The sequence below is a fragment of the Leptonychotes weddellii genome, chromosome 10, assembly GCF_054177405.1.
Source record: "Leptonychotes weddellii isolate Sample4059 chromosome 10, ASM5417740v2, whole genome shotgun sequence".
NCBI classification, from domain to species: Eukaryota; Metazoa; Chordata; class Mammalia; order Carnivora; family Phocidae; genus Leptonychotes; species Leptonychotes weddellii.
In genome coordinates, this window is record NC_138378.1 from 318,575 (window position 1) to 335,511 (window position 16,937).

The 16,937-nt window shown below is 54.4% G+C and overlaps 1 protein-coding gene across 8 annotated transcripts in view; it reads right to left on the minus strand.

Annotated features, from left to right (window-relative positions):
- Window positions 1–1,179: 1,179 nt before the first annotated feature.
- Window positions 1,180–16,937, minus strand: part of TPD52L2 (TPD52 like 2) — a 17,988-nt gene continuing 2,230 nt past the window's right edge. The window contains exons 2-9 of one of the 8 annotated variants that reach the window (XM_081832335.1): window positions 15,583–15,728; window positions 13,742–13,890; window positions 12,730–12,789; window positions 7,735–7,836; window positions 4,627–4,653; window positions 3,188–3,229; window positions 2,071–2,119; window positions 1,180–1,497 (exon numbers count right to left, since the gene is read on the minus strand). In XM_081832335.1, coding sequence (XP_081688461.1) covers window positions 1,402–1,497; window positions 2,071–2,119; window positions 3,188–3,229; window positions 4,627–4,653; window positions 7,735–7,836; window positions 12,730–12,789; window positions 13,742–13,890; window positions 15,583–15,728 — 671 coding nt within the window. In that variant the 3' untranslated portion in view covers window positions 1,180–1,401. Of the gene's footprint in view, window positions 1,935–2,070; window positions 2,120–3,187; window positions 3,230–4,626; window positions 4,654–5,831; window positions 6,218–7,730; window positions 7,837–12,729; window positions 12,790–13,741; window positions 13,891–15,582; window positions 15,729–16,937 lie in introns of those variants that run through there. The other 7 variants (XM_081832339.1, XM_081832337.1, XM_081832338.1 and 4 more) reach the window with 7 other exon arrangements.

The following is a 16,937-nucleotide window of genomic DNA, read 5'->3' on the forward strand; positions in this document are numbered from 1 at the left end:
TCGGACAAGATAAATCAGTTACTACAGTTGCATCCTGCTTTCTCACCACACCCCACCCATGATTCTAACCCTGAAGAAAAAAGACCAAATGCTGTTCTTCCCATGGCGTCAGCAGGGGTGACCGCAGTCCACCCAGGGCGTCTGAAGGGACGAGCAGACACTCAGCTTACCAGAGTGGACTTTGAGCGCATGCCCCCCCACCCGGGAGTGCACAGGTGCGTGTGCAGGAGCGGTCTCTGCCTGCTGGGAGCCAGTAAGGCACGGAAAGCTGCCCCTCGACACACCCCACTCATGGGGCCCTGACTGCAAGGCTGCTGGGGTGTGGCAGCTTCACAACAGGAATAAGATCTTTGCAGCTCCCGAGAAGAGGCAACAGCAGAGTTCCAGCCGACCCCATGCAGGGCCACCTGCTTCTCACTCGTCCCCAGCGTGCAGCAAATGGGCAGGTTGGAGCCAAGGGCCAGTCATGCATCAGCCATCCGTGGAGGGTGCCGGCTTTTCTTTCTCCTGGCCCCCTGCCCCCACCCCCCGAGGCCCAGGAGCCCTCTGACCAGCAGGAGCTGCCCCGATCCGTGAGAGGAGAAAGAGGCAAGCTTCATACACTGGGATGATGTGCATCAGTGAAATAAAACACACCAACGGTCCAGGCATGCTGCCCTTTGGGCTAGATGCAGGAGTCTACATGGTGCTCAAAACCCACTAAAGAACCCTTATTTTTATATATAAAAACATCATAAACAAATAAAGCATAAGGTGATGTAAGGCTTGTATTTCAGCTTGAGTCCAAGAAATAATGTTTTCTAACTGAGGCTAAAGCTGCTCTGCTTAGCTTTAATTTTTGAAAAATTCACTGCATTTAAAAAATAAAGAATTTGCTTTTGTTAAAGCTAGATCGTTAGTGTAACAATTAGGCGGCTGCTGATAACCAGTTTCTTTTCTGGAGAGTTTCAGAAAATGGACAGTTTTCTCATTTAGCGTTTGAAATAAAAACTGAAGATCCGGTAGGGCTTTCTGGATGAATCTTCCTTCCGCAGGTTCCTCCTCTAACTTACAAAAGGAGAGGTTGAGGAAATACCATTTATTTTATGCTTATCACTCTCCGTTCCTTCCACGTTCTCATGAGCTAACAAGACTGCCAAAGGGCCCACTGTCCTGTCCACTCCCCGCACCCCAGGGAGGACAGTTTACAACTTCAGTGTAAAGCATCTGCGTGCAAGACCGTGTTCTGTAAAGCTCATGCGAACACAGCGGCCACGGCTACATGTGAGTGGCATGACTATCCTCAAAGCCAGCTCCGTGCGCCTGCCCGCGGCCTGGTGGGCCGCGGCGCTGCAGAGTCGCAGTCGAGCCGATGAGGACGTGCTTGCACTTGTTCCGTGGCCGGGCAAAGCTGCGACGGGCTTAGAAAGGCGTGTGATCGGGCAGGGGCTTGGTGCCACTCCCGGTTGGGGAGGGAAGGTTCTCACTGCCATTCTCTCTGCCACCTACAACCTTAGACTACAGATGGGGAAAAAAAAAAACGAGAAAAAAAGATAGTAAAACCTGAGACAGAGCACACAATGCTGGCAGGTCCTAGGCCTGTGCCGGGAACCCCAGCTGTCCGGCTCTCTATGGAGTCTATGCCACGTCAACACCGATCAGCAATAAAGAGAACAAATCACCAACACAGGCAACAGGCTGGCTGGCAGTATCTCCAGGGATTTACGCAGTGTAAGAGCAAATCTTCCAAGGCTCCATGCTACACGGTTCCAATCCTAGGACATTCTTGCAATGACAAGTCATTGAAACGGAGAACAGATGAGTGATGGTGGGGGTAGGGCTGGAGGAAGGTGAGCACCAGGAAGGACCGTTGTGGGGATGAAACCGCTCTCCACCTTGACCGTATCAATGTCCTATCCTGGCTGTCCTACTGCAAAACGTGATCACTGGGGAAACTGTGTAAAAGGTACAAGGACCCTCCGCATTAGTTCCTGTCACTGCACGCGCATCTACGATGACTAAGTAAGTTTACGTAAAGGACACATCATGCCCCACCCCAACAAGACAAGTGAATGGTCCAGAGACCGTTACCTTTATGGTCCCAACTCGGTCTTCAAACGACTTGAAGGTCGCAGAATTCCTTTAAAGAGAGAGAGGAGAGGTCAGTGTAGGGAGCAAACGGTTGTGCCGCCCTCCTCAATCTGAAGGGCCTCAGGGTTAGGGTCAACCTCCAGAAAGATCCCTGACAGAGTCCTGAGACCTCCCTGTAAATATGGGACAAGCCAAGAAGGAGAGGGAGCACGCCCCCTGAAGACGGTCCCAGCAAGGTCATTCTGGAGGCCTCCAGGTCAGAACAGGGCAGCCACACCTGCCAACTGCAAGAACAGACGACCTACACGCTGCCAGTGGGTGAAACCCAAGACTTCACACGGGCAAACTGCAGACCATTCACCTGGGCGGCGGGTGGGACGTGGGACACACGTCTGTTGTACCCTAAATACACACACACTGAGGTCATGAACAGTCCCAGGTGTTCCTGACACAAATCTCTCACAGAAGTCCAGCAAAGGAAAACCAAGGACAATTCTGGGACAAGGGAGCGAGGAGACGGCAGAGGAGGAGAAAGCAGGGCAGCCCAGCCTCACCCTGCACCCTTTCCACAACCAGCTCCTGCCTCACTGGCTCGGCTCCTCCTGGCCCTCGGGCCTCTAGAGGCAGCCGGTCAAGGACCCCCAGACGTGCTGTGGGCTGTGGCAGCTGCGGCAGATTCTCCTGTAACAAGGACAGGGGCTCTGCTGCTGCACCACCGTGGAGAACACACCCGTGGGAAGCTGCAAAAACAAGCCACGGCTCTGGGTGTTCTGGGGAGACCAGGACTCCCTCCAGGTACAGATGAAGCTTCCCTAAGCCTCCTGGGTGCCGCGCCTAAGTGTATGAATCTCTCTGCCCCTCCCTGGCCCAACCCCATGGGCGGCCCTGGAAGCTTCCAGAGGGGAGCCCATTTGGTAAAATGGTACCTCTGAGCCTCACCCCCACTAGCTCTTTGGCCTAGAAGGGATCTTTCCAACCCCTGGCCCACAGGAGGCTGCCGGGGAAGATGATCTTAGGCTCAGGGATGTGGGAAGTGGGAGGCTGACCAGCAGGAGCCACCCACTCCCACCCGGCGCCCACCCCGGTCTGAGAGCCCGGGGGCACGAGTGCACATTACCTCATGGCTGGCATACTTATCGAGTGGCGGATTGAAGAGCTGCTGCTCGGAAGCATGGTAGAAGCAGAGAAGGAAGCAGAAGTTAATACAGGGACGAGCCTGGCATTTACCACGCCCATCAGCTCGTCCACACAGAAACCCGACTCTGCAGGGCAGGTGGGCTCTGGCCACCACACACGGAAGGGCCCCCAGCACCAGGAGGAAAACTCGACCCTAGGCTCCTCTCCCTGGCCTCCAAAGCTGCCCCAGAAATGGGAGATTGCCGAGGGAGAGCTTTAAAATAGGGAACTAAGAAGACCTAGGCCTGGGGCTTTAAAAAATACTTTTGGTACAAATAACTGTCAAGGGGCGCCTGGGTGGCTCAGTTGGTTAAGCCACTGCCTTCGGCTCAGGTCATGATCCTGGAGTCCCGGGATCGAGTCCCGCATCGGGCTCCCTGCTCGGCGGGGAGCCTGCTTCGCCCTCTGACCCTCCCCCCTCTCATGCTCTCTATCTTATTCTCTCTCTCAAATAAATAAATAAAATCTTAAAAAAACAAAAAAAAACCAAATAACTGTCAAATGTCCTTACTTGACTTCACGGCAAATGAAGTCACTTTTTTTTTTTTTTTATTAAAAGATTTTTATTTATTTATTTGAGAGAGAGACTGAGAGAGAGAGAGCATGAGAGGGGGGAGGGTCGGGAGGGCCAGAGGGAGAAGCAGACTCCCTGCCGAGCAGGGAGCCCGATGCGGGACTCGATCCCGGGACTCCAGGATCATGACCTGAGCTGAAGGCAGTCGCTTAACCAACTGAGCCACCCAGGCGCCCATGAAGTCACTTTTTGGCAAAAGAGAAACCACCAGGTCAAGTAAGTAAAAATATTTCCAATCACACGTTGTTCTGGGTTTGGGTTCCAGGCCTGCAAGCTAGAAGAGTGTGTGACAGAGCAGCTGGTGTCAGGCTAGAAAAGCATGACTGAATCAGCACGGAGTGAGGACCACTCAGGAGGATGCCCGAGGGGTCCCAGTGCTGCTGGCTGCTCTCACAAGACAGACGAGACCATCTCGACTCACAGAGACAAGACTGCTTCTCAGGGGGAGGAGAAAACAGGAGAGGAGCCAGCGTTTTGGAGGAAGAGGCACTGATCACAACAGCGAGAGGGCCAGCATGACCCTCCCACACGAATAGGTCTCTTCTCAGGAATACACGCAGGTGGGAGCTGCAGGACAAGCTCCGTGAGGCTGGGCTGGAGGCTGGCGATGAGCCACATAGTCACAGCCCGAGGAGCGCCATGAGCTCTCGAGCAGGCCGCAACACCTGGCGGGCCTGGCTATGTGAGCAATGGGCCGTGGCGCCCTCACCACTTCTTCCAGCGCAGCCTCCACAGACCAGCCAGGCACCACCCTGCCCTGCATCAAAAGAAGAGCCTTCTACAGGTACGTCCAGCAGCAGTCTTACCTAAAGGAGTGTGAGAACGGACGAGCCCTGAGAGGTGGCAGCAGGAGGAGAAGAAACGTAGTGTTAGGGAAGGGAGGCCACGCAGGGACCCCCATGACCACCCCCACTCCTCACACCACCAGGGAGAGCAGGACATGCACCCCGTCTCCACTCTCCCCAAGGCCCGACTCTGTGAGAGGCACATGACCGGCCCCTCCACGACCCCACCTGGGTCACAGACGAGGCACCTGCATGTCCGTGACCCTGCCTGGAGTTAGAAGGAAGAAGCCACAGAGAGAGGAGCAGTGCAGAGGTGTGAGGTGTGCTGAGGCAGGCTCCACCACCCTCAGGGTCCGTGTGTGCCCAGAACCCAGGTCAGCCAGGCTCAGCCGACACGCTCTGCGTCAACAGACTGGCCTGCATTCTCCACAGGGCCTCGGCCGGACCAGAGCACACACATACGCTGCAACAGGCCTTGGGACACCCCCAGGGCCGAGCGCCTTGCACTCCGGCTCCATCAGTACAGCTGACAGATTCCAACCTAGAAACACGTGTGTCCAAGGGCAACACAGCCATGTCCTCCACGACACAGCCAGGCCTACCACCTCTTAGCCCCAACACGGAGGTCATCTCAGAAGCAACACGGCCATGTGGGTGGGCAGCAGGCCCTGCCATCTCCAGGTGGAAGGAGGAGGAGTCTGAGGATTAGGGAAGGCAGGTGCCTTGTCACAAGTCACCAAGCTAGACAGAGACCCATCCCTGCTTGAACCCAAATCCAATGCCCTCCCCCAGCCTGCCGCCTCGTGCCCCAGGGCACGCAAAAAGCCTTTCAGGCCGGGGCTGCTCCTGGACAGGCCCATCGAGGACACTGACGTGCGGCAGACGTCTAAATACACATAAATTTCCCTGGACCTCGTTTTCATTCTCAAGCAGTGGTAGATTCTGAACCTCAGCTCCAAACTGGGGAGGTTAACAGGCCGTGGCCTCAGAAACCACCTGAGACCACGTGGTGAGGCAATGGCGGACCCGTTGAGGACCCGGAGGTGTCAGACTTCACCGTGCCCCTGAAAACAGCAGAATAAAACCAGAGAGCCCCAAGGTGACGCGCAGCAGCAAACGGGACAGTCCCTCTGCGCACCTGGACGGGACCCGGCTCCTCCCGCCGGCTGGCCCCCGTGTGTGAAGCACGTGACCGGAGGCGACACGCCACGGGGGAGCAGCCAACACCAGCTCCTGGAGCGGGAGCGGTAACGAAGGAACAGGCGCGGAACGGAGCCACAGTGGCCCAGGACAGCGCCACCACAGCCATTCCCAGCAGCGCCGACACCGCACACACTCGAACGCGAGTGAGGACACGGAGGGGAGTAGCGCCCGAAGTGACAGAGGACGCTCCTGTGAGCGCGTAACTCAGGCACCGCAGACAGTCGCTGCTTCCCTCAGATGCTGTTCCCAGCCCAGCATTCCGAGGAAGGAACGGGCACAACCCGACACGCGGCTTGCTCCGTGGCGCTCCAGCCACCGGGGGCGTGATGAGTCTGTCACCGGGCTCACCACAGCACGGCTCAGGGGGCCAAAGCAGGTGTCCCAGAGGGCGGCAGCGATGGCGTCCCATCTAATTTCAAATGAGATTCGTTACAGGAACACACCCACGAAGTCAAGTATCAGCAGACTACCGTGAAGCCTACGGGAGGAACCAGTGACCCTCCGTGCGGTCCACTCAGAGCCACGGCTGGTAGGGCCCGAGTGGATCACAGCCACTGTGGACCAGAGGACCTCCCAGCCATGGCTGCTCAGGAGCAGGACCAGACCCCAACTGTGGGAATGCGAACTCCTTAGCACAGAGGAAACACACAGACCGCATACGAACTGTTCAGCCTTGCTGAAAATTTGAAATTTTTCAAAATAAAAATTGGAGGGGAGCTAATTCCATCAAACAAACAAAAGGTGAGCACAGCCCTGGGCATAAGCCGAGGGGCAGAGGGTCTGTGTCGTCACCCCTGGCTATGTGGCCAGGGCACAGCCCCCACCTTGAGGCCCCACAAGGCAACTGCCAGGCCTGTGAGGTGAGGAAATGCCTAACCGAAGCAGGCAGGGAGGCAGCCCACCCGAGGGTAAGAGGTGAGGGGCTACAGAGCGGGACGGACCCCCAACGCTACACTCAGCACACCAAGCCCACAGGCATCACCACAGTGTGATTCTCAACTGTGAGAAGACAGAAGCCTCAGCATGGGGTGGGGGCCGCAGAGAGGCATTCTCTGAAATCCCAAAGTGAGGGGACTGGTCCTGAGTGTGGGTCAGGGGCCAGGGCAGGGCTGGGCAGTAACGGCCAGGATGTTGGCAATGGTAATGAAGTGCACTCCACACTGCTGTTCAGCAGTGCACGCTTCATCCTAATAATCCCGAGAGGGATGCCTTGCCAAGGGCACAACAAGGAGGCAGCCGAGCCAGGATTCACACCATGGCCTCAGGCTCCAGGGTCCAAGCCCTTGGCTCACTGCTGTGAAGCAAAGGAGACCTGGCGGGTGTGGCCATGGAGCCCAGGGCAGGAAAGGCTGTGGGTGGGTGCTGCCATGTATGGCCCAGCAAGTGTCCAAGCTGCCTCCACACTCCCTGGCCCCAGACCCTGCTCAAGAGGCACCTCCGATGGCCATGAAGGTTTCATCAGCTCTGGGGGAGAACACTCAGTTGGGACCCCTGGCACACAGTCACACACTCTCTGAGATTGGGGCCAGGCAAACATTCCAAGAAAACAATACGCTTCCCCTACCCCCTGCCCCAACCCGCCGGCCTGCCCAGAGTGACGCCCCACCCTGACATTGACCCCCAAACGGGGCCATCTTCCCTCTGTGGAACTTCAGAGGGAAGCACCCGCCTTTACAGATCCCAAGCATTAGAAGTTACCCAAAAGAAACAATGACCCTCTCCCTCAAGAAACACAGAAATGGCAAAGAGGCAGCCCACAGACAAGGGACCATGAACCAACTGGTCCAGGCTGGTGGGCCCACATCTATGGGTGCCAAGGGGCCCCCGAGGGGTATGCCTCTGAGCCCTGGGCCCCTGCAGAGCCTCCAGCAGCTCTAGAACCCCTAAACCCTCACCCGACTGGCCCATGCAGCTAGAGCATCTCACCTCATATCCCCGAGCTTTCTGCTAATGGCGGAGCCCATGGTGGACAGGGCAGCCGACGTCTTCTGTCCCGCCTGAGAGAGAGTTTCTTGAGTCTTCTTGTAGCTGAGAAGAAACACCAGTTGAACCAACCCAACAGAAGGAACAGCCACCACCCATAAGCCAAGGACGCCAAGTGCCCAGAGAGTACCCAAGAGGAGGAGACAGGAACCCTTAGTGAGCACATGCCTGGCCACCAGGGAGGGGACCGAAGCGGCATGGCCAGGTCTCAACCTCTCAGCTCCGCAACAACCGTTTTCTGACCCCACTCCACCTCATCTAAAACTCAGGTGGCCACTTCCCTTGCTTCCTCACCACAACACTGACTACCTGGGACATGAAGTGTCTGCCTCCCACAGTGAAGACAGACCCACAAGGGCCCTGGGTCTGGGATAGAAGGCAGAAAAATCCCCTCGTTCTGTTACTTTATTTGGGAAACTTCTCATGTCAAAACTCCACCACGCCCGGGGGGGGATGCGCTTAACAGAGTGGACATGCAGCCTGTAGACTCCTGGGAGCCCCCCCAGGCCCCCCAGCCTCCCGTGCTGTCTTACAACACCCTTTCTGAGCCGGGGGACCCTCATCTCAGGCCACCATTCTTAGTGCAAAGGGTAGCCTTGGATCACAGCAGAGACCACCCTTTCCGTGCCCTCCTGCCCCATCCACCCGCACACGGGTTCGTCTTCTGGGATGACCAGTGGCCATGACCTCAGTGTCTGCGCAGTGGCCAGAGAGGGCAAAGATACCGTTGGGCCCACCTTGAGAGCGAATACGTGGCGCTGTCAGCCCTTGTCCAGCTGCCACCATAAACAGACACAGCCGCCTGAACCCAAGGGCTCATTTCTGGCCAACCAGGCAGCCCTGGCTCTCGAGACACCAGCCTACTCTCTGTGACCACTTTCTGACGCCTTGTTGGTGTCACCAGGTCACAGGTCACAGGGGGCAGGTCAGACAGCACCACTGGGTCCTTTGAGTCCCCCCCATCAGCCCCCCAGTGCCATCTGCAGGAGGCCCCACTGGGAGTGCTTGCTGCCCCCCTCCCTCCCAACCACTGTAGACTGCCCATGCTAGGTGGGGTTCTGCCATGACTACCCCGCGCCACCCCATCCTGGGGGGGGGCCCAGCCTTGCACACTCCTGGGAGGGCCTCCCTCTACTTGGCAGGCACTCCCATGGCACCATGGGGCTTCAGGCTTCTCTAGTGCCCAGCAGGGCTTGGGACTCAAAAACATGTGCTTTCTAGCCAATGAGTGTGAAAACATGTTGACGTCGCTAGAACAGTGAGTTTCAGTGAGTTTATCTTAGTTTCCAGGAAGGTCTATGAATCCCAGAATGTACTGATAGTGGAGAGAAAATAGTCTAAAATCTTTACTGCAAGGGGCGCCTGGGTGGCTCAGTCGGTGAAGCGAGTGCCTTCAGCTCAGGTCATGATCTCAGGGTCCTGGGATCGAGCCCCACGTTGCACTCCCTGCTTGGCAGGGAGCCTGCTTCTCTCTTTCTCTCTCTTAGCCCCTTCCCACTGCTTGTTCTCTCTCTTTCAAATAAATAAATAAAATCTTTAAAACACTTTAAAATAAAATCTTTACTGTAAGATTTGCTCCGGATTTCCTGAAGGCAGTAAGTAACTAAAAAAACTCTAATTCTGAACCCTTTTAGCACAATCTGACTCCCAGAAATCCCTTCCCCCACAATAGAAATGATCACAGAACTGAACAGGAATGAAAACAAAATCCAAGCACGCATGCAGCAGCGGCCCAGAGAGCTGCACGGCCGGGACCTAGACAGGCCACCCGGCAGAGGGGCCGACCACAGCCGGTTCTCACTACCAGAAGCCAAAGCGCACACACTCCTTCTGGGAGGGCTTCCACACCCTCAGCTGTAGCCCTCCAAGGCACCTTCCAGCCTAATGGCCAAGGCACCTTCCAGCCTGACGGAGCCTTGGCCAGGAGCCTCCACCTGCACCACAGTCTGTCTCGGGGTCGGCAGAGCCGTGACAATAAAGGGAAGGGGAAACATGCTGCACACCCCCCACAACACAGCCTGCTACGGAAAGGCTCTAGAACCTTCTCTGGGACCCCTAACTTGTGATAACCCTTTGGGCCCCGTCACCCTCACCCCCAGCTGGCGAACTGCTTTCATTTCAAAGTGAGTTACAACAGGTTATCTGAAAGAAACAGACTGGGAGCCACGGCTGTTATTTATAAAACACCAAATAATGAGGGGCGCCTGCGTGGCTCAAATGGTTAAGCATCTGCCCTCGGCTTGGGTCATGATCTCAGGGTCCTGGGACCGGGCCCCACATCCAGGTCCTGGCTCAGCGGGGAGCCTGCTTCTCCCTCTGCCTCTCCCCCTGTTCGTGCTCTCTCTCTCTCTCTCTGTATCTCTGTGTCTCGAATGAATAAATAAAATCTTAAAAAAAAAACAAAAAACACCAAGTATGAGGTAACTGATGGCATGCGTTATTTAGTTTCAGAAACAAATTCGGTAAACGTCTTCAAGCCGTTTCTTGTGAAATAGCGAGTACGTAAGACCATGTGAACATGTTTGTTGAAGTGAAACAGAGGATTTAAGGGCAAGTCCGTAGAGAATCTCCGTGCCCACAGGGAAACTGCAGTTGGAGACACCACGAGCCTGTGCGACGGACTGCCGGTGACGAGCAGCAGCATCCTGAGGGTGACTCAGATTGGAGCCAGCCACTAGACAACAGACAGGAGAGACCCTTGCTATGGGCCATTGCGAAGAGCAGCACCCCTGCTGGAGACTACACAGAGGTGATCTCCCACACTCCACCACCCTCAGTATTTCTGGGGTGTGGAAATGAGGGGTCACAAGTGACTCCTTCAGAGACGGGAACCTCCAAACCAGGGCAGATGCAGTGCAGGGACCCTGACGGGGAGGCCAAGCTCAGGCAGTGACAGGGCTGGGGGCAGAGTCAGAGTCTGTATGCAGGTAACTGGGGCCCAGACGTGCTCAAGAGCGCTAGGCTGAGCCACCCTGGCCAGTACCCCTTTGAGAATTACTACTACCTTTTAGGAAAACAAAAGTGTAGAATCCTGACAAATACCAGGCTCCCTCCCATCATAGTCAGTGTGGGGCATCTGCTGGAGGTACCTGCTCCAGGATCTTCCCTTGGGGGCTGCTCCCACCTCCAAGTCTGGGTGGGCATGATCGCACTGTGGACAGCCAGGGAAGTTTACAGCTCCCCAACCACAGTGAGAGTCCAGTGAGACCCACACCAGGCCCTCTTGCTGTTGAGCTGCAATACTACAAAGACTCAAACCTGCACCACCGGGCACCCCCTTGCACCAGGAAGGAGGAGCTGGACAAGGCTGACACCATCCACGTCTGTGCTTTCCGTCACGTACAGCTGAAGGACTCAACATACCAACCAGTGGCCGCGGAGTTTACCTGGTGCCCCCTCTGCACGAGTTTAGCTCCGTCTAGTAATAGACAGAACCCAATGGCAACCACTTCGCAGCCAAGAGAACACTGCTTACGCCCACCACGGCCTCATGAAAGCCAGTGCACAGATGTGTTTGCTGGTTGAGAGAGCCCTCAGGGCAGCCGCACCCCGCCAGCAGCCTCCTGCAGCGACCACAAGCTGGGTCATCCTCCTCCTGGGCTGTCCCTGCAGGAACGCTCTGGGGGCTTCAATTTGGCAACTCTCCCACCAACGGAATTGGGGGTGAGGCCTCAGGGGAATGGCTGCCACCCGGAGAGGTGCTTGGGAAGGGCCATCCCACCAGCCACTTCCATGCCCAGAGCCACGTAATTATTTGAAACCATATCCCAGCAACCTTATGTCACCTGGTTTTACAAACAGCACTAAAGTCTCCTAAGGCTCTTCTTAGGTTAAGTCCACACCGTGAGCCTGCCTGGTGCCCAAACTGCACAGATGACAGCGACTGTCTCAGCCTCCAGAACAGCTGCAACACCGTGAAGGCATCGTCCGCTACAGCCCCGAAGACACAGCACAGCAGGCCGTGGCGGGGACAGCCGTCACACCAAACCACACGAACGGCGGGACCCGCCAGAGCGCCCTGGCACCCAGCTCCCCTGGTGACACCAGGCTGCGAAGACTCTGAGCACAGAGCCAGCTGACCTGGGGTCCCAGGCGCCGTGAAGACGAGCTCGGTCACAACCACTTCCTTCCAGTCAGACACAGAGGCCTGTTGGTCATGCTCTCTGGAGACACCACAGCACTTCCTCCTCAACAAGAGAGGGAAAAGATTCCCAGAAACCACTATTTTAAAATGTTACCTCATCCAGTTCAAAGGAATTATAATCAGACCGCAGCACAGATAAAAGAAGTGCTATTACCTTGTGTAAGGATCTCAAATAAAACATCAGGACTCATTCTGAACTACAGCCTTGACGGACATGAAAACCTATCCGTGTGTTTCCTACTCTGCTAATATTCTGTGTGGCTGACAGCTCTGTGCCCCTCAGACCAATGCAACTTCAAGATCCCACCAGCATGGCCTGTGTGGCAGCCCTCACTCAAGAACCACCCCTAAGTATGAGTGAGCTCTGAGAATCCCCTTCAGCTGGAGCTAGGTCTGCAGGGCAGAGAAGACCAAAAAAAAGCCCCAAATCACCATCAGCACCAGTCCAGATGGTGCTTAGCCACTCTGCCCACTCGCAAGGTGAGGGGCGCCTTCTAGCCAGAGATGCTGCCCAAGCCCAGCCAGGCCTCTCATCTAAGGGACGCATCCATGTCAGCCAGACGGAGGTTTTCAGTGTGGTCTGGTGGCTGAGGAAATTTCCTTCAGCGACTGCACCCATTTCATGAGAGTTACACTCTCATTTGTGTTTAAGAAAAAAAAAACTGTATTAAAAATAGAATAGCCCCAAACACTAAAACTAGGTTTGTGCCAAGTGCACACAGCCTCCCTGTCCCTAAAAGGAGTGTCGAGAGGAAGAGGAGGAGGAGGGAGGTGCTGAGAGCAAAGGCACTCACAGGTCTGACTGGGTCACTTTCTCATTCCACTCTCCAAGTTTCTCAGAAGTTTTCATATAGCTAAAAACAGAAAGTCTGTGGTAAATTATTTAGAACAATTGTTTCAACTAAGGTTTTGAACTACAGGTGAAATTCCAGGGAGCACGGAGGGCTGGATAGCAGGAATGGTGGGTCTCCAGCCTGCCTGAGAACAGGGTCTGCCCCTCCTCTCAACACCTGCTGGGCAGGCCTTGCTGAGGCCAGGTGAGGCGATGGCAGAACCGACCAGTCCTTTTCCTATCATGCTTAGGGAGTGCCTGGTCACTCCATGTAAGATGGCCCTCAGGGAACAGTACTGCTGTGAGGAGCAAGGAAGGCACACACAGCCCATGGCCCCCAAACACTTCTCTGCCAGTCACCCTTTGGGATTCAAAACCTAGGATTCCCTGGGACCGAGAAATGGGCTTTTGTAGGTGACTTTGATGAAATGCGATTCAATCTTCCTGCAGGGACACAGCTTCATAGACAGTGGGAAACATTTCCCAAACCCACGCCCCGCCCCCCAAACCCTGGAGGATACATTTCAGAAGAGCCATGTAGCTACACTTCCCAAGTTCAGAGAGCTGAGTCACATCTGGGTCAGAGGGCTTGGGGCTGTGACCACATCATGCTCATGAGAAGGACTTGTGTCCGCTTCAGCAGACAGTGAGCTATGGGGGATCACAGGAAAATCAGTCTCATTAAGGACCTAATGAGCTTTCTCTCAAATTTGGACCCTAAATACATTCTTGTCAATTTCCGCTTCGACAACTAGCTAGTGTATCCACCGGCCTTTTAAAAGTATGTATGGACTCTGAGCTCTTTGGATACATACCAGCTGCTAGGTCAAGGGCTCAGAGCCTCTGGCTGGCTGCCAGCACAGAGGCATATCAAGTCCCCTAGTACTTAGCCTCCCGTTGACGTAGCAGGGGCACCGCTCTGGTGCACAGCCTCTGACCGTCAGAGGCATCTGTGCCGCAGGGCAGGTACCTACGCGTTAGAGACCTGCACGTCATGCCAGCTCTTAGACAGGTTCTGCTTCAGGCCCTCCAAGGCAGAGAGGCCCAGCTTCCTCTTCAGCTCAGCACAGTGCCTCTCCTTGGCCGCCAGGACCTGGCGCAGAGTGACAATTTCCTCTTCCACCTGTAAAAGGACACAGCCGATGTGATTAGCTGCCACTATTGCGGGAAGTGACCAACATCCTCACACACACTGCAATGAGAGGGTTCTCGGACTTTCTGCTTACAGAAACAACTTGTCTGAGGAACAGAGTCCGTCTATGTCAAGCAACTGTTCTGTTTTTATCCAACTTCTTCAGGAGGACTGTCCCATCCCCCCAAGCCAAGTGGCTCCCGGTGGGGCTACCAATCACTGTGCCCACCCATGGATCACCAAGCAAGGCCTGTCCGAGCTCTCCCCTGGGACTGGGCACAGGTGTCAGGAGAGACAAGCCCCTCTCCCTCCAGGCTCAGAGGCTGGAAGTGCTGCAGCCAGGCCCCACCTGCACTTGGAAGGAAGTGGAACTGACAGACGGATGGGTGGCACAGCAACAGCCCTTATGACAACATGTATGTTCCTGAGGTTGCAGGAAAGGCAGTTACCCGAGCCTTGTGCTTAAGGCAGTCTGAATCGGATAACAGAAAGAATCCTGACAATAAAGACCTGAACCTTCTCAGGCCCTAAAATTAAAAAAGGGATGCAACCTGAAAAAGAAACATCCTCTAGAGCTTCACGACTCCAGAGGTCTGTTTTCAGCTCCTGTGTCAATAGCTGCCAAAAAAAAAAGTCCTTCTCTTAAAAAAATGATGGTTTGGGGTAAGGTAATAAAAAGTAGCTCAGAGCCCTTATATCACTAGGTTTTCCATCAAAAAATAGTTGAAACAGGAAATAATTTACAAACATAGGATCATCTAAGGCCGGACTGCTACCAGTTACTTCTGCAGTAACGACCATTGACTGGAACATTCCATCCATGGTGTGACGATCGACAGGGCTTGAGGGTGTGCAATCCAGCTGTCTTGGGGGAAGTGCACACTGAATATTTTAAGTGACACTGAGCTTCTCCACTCTGCAGCTCAGCTCTGAAATGACCTAGTGCAAAGCTTGCCTGCTGTGGCCCCCTAACCTGCACTCAACTCAGAAACAGCTGTACGTACTCCCCCATGATCTGAAACCTGGTCGTGGGGCTGAGGCTCATCTGCAGAGCCAGCTCTTTTTCAGACTCAGGATGCATCAACACGGGGCTCATCTCTGGAGACAGAGCAGAGGCCTGTGACAGGCAGTGCACCAGCCTCTGCCGGACCGGATGGTACACTCAGATTACCAGCAAGTTCATGTCGCCAGATTTTGAATCCCAAGTGAGTTACCATTTGATTCTGCACCATACAATAAAAAGAAACATTCCTGGCAGCTGCTATGAATAAAAATTATACTTGGAGATTCTGACTTTTAATTACCATTTCCTCTTAAAGGACTCACTTTAAAAAAAAAATCACATGAAACACTTTTTACAAAAGAAGTATTTTTAAAAGAAAAATGAAGATCCAGAAACAGAGAGTTTGTGGAGTCTGGAAACTGTCAAGTGTTAATATCAACAAAGACACTCCCAATAGATGGTGTGCTCAGAGCAGCTGTCCCCGTGTAGACATTCTCCTCATGGAATACTTAACGAGGCGCCAAGTACACACAAAGCCGCCACGAAGAGCAGTTTCTGTGGGACTCTAGGAATAACCTCCCAGGGCAATTTCCGCGGAGCACAGCTAGCACTCTGGCCCCCTCAGGCTAATGAGGGGGCCTGAACTCATGGTCCCAAGACAGACAGCCAAGACACGGCACCTTTGCAAGCTCAGCCTTAAGCTCCTCCTCCTCAGCCTCGGTCAGACCCTCAACAGCAGGAGTCTGGGCAGCCAACGCTGTGTCGACAGGGACATCTGTCAGGGAGTCGGACAGCAGACCTTTGTTAGGAGAATTCAGGTTGATATCTGCCAGAGACAAATAAGGTCGGAAAGCATCAATAAGAAGTTACAGATAAGTAGACAGGGAAGAGGTCTCCATCAAGGAAAAAAGCAAGGGTAAGAGGACAGGTCATGGGTGTTGGGGGCAACTGTGGAGAGAACCAACACCCCTTCTCTGACAGGTTCTGCAGAGATGGTTTGGCCATCAGGCCAAGGGCATCTCAGGCTACCCAAGGTGCTACTTCAGGGCATGAGAAAGGCTGGCACAAGGCAGCCAGACCCTAACTCTGCTTCTCCCATGAGAGTGCATGCTCCTGAGATAGGAACCTTTGCTACAAATAAAGCAGTTAGACCTAACAGATCTTCCAGTTTTTAGAGCAGAGAAACTTAATAAAGCTGTAAACACAACAAGCGCCACTTTCAACCAACCTACCCGCAAAGCACATGCTAAACTACACACAAGGAGCATGTGCTGGTCATGCAGCCCCAGCAGGGGGTCAACAAAACAAAATGCCCTGCAGTCTCTGCTCGACCCTCATTCCACAGCAACAGGCAGTGAGGCGCAGAGAGAACACTGCTTCCACACCTCCGCGACACCCAGATCAGGTTCCAAGCCCTACGGTCACTATTTTCTCTTTGAATTAAAAGCATCTTCCTGTCTGCACTAAAAGTCGACAAGATCCCACACAAGAAAACATGGGTCTGCTTTACTTCTTCCCAACTCCAAACCCATGGCTGTCCTGCAGTACTACACAATCAGCACATGCCAGGAAAATTGGCTTTGCATGGTGTCTAGCACATTTAAAAGTAAAGACATAGGGGGCGCCTCACTGGCTCAGTCGGAGGAGCATGCGGCTCTTGATCTCGGGGTGGTGAGTTCAAGCCCCATGTGTAGAGATTACTTAAATAAGTAAATGAACTTTTTTTTTTTTTTTAAGATTTTATTTGTTTTGACAGAGAGAGACACAGCCAGAGAGGGAACACAAGCAGGGGGAGCGGCAGAGGGAGAAGCAGGCTTCCCGCGGAGCAGGGAGCCCGATGCGGGGCTCGACCCCCCAGGACCCTGGGATCATGACCTGACCCGAAGGCAGACGCTTAATGACTGAGCCACCCAGGTGCCCAGTAAATGAACTTTTTAAGAAATAAAGTCACAGGGCGCCTGGGTGGCTCAGTCGGTTGAGCGACTGCCTTCGGCTCAGGTCATGATCCTAGGGTCCTGGGATCGAGTCCCACATC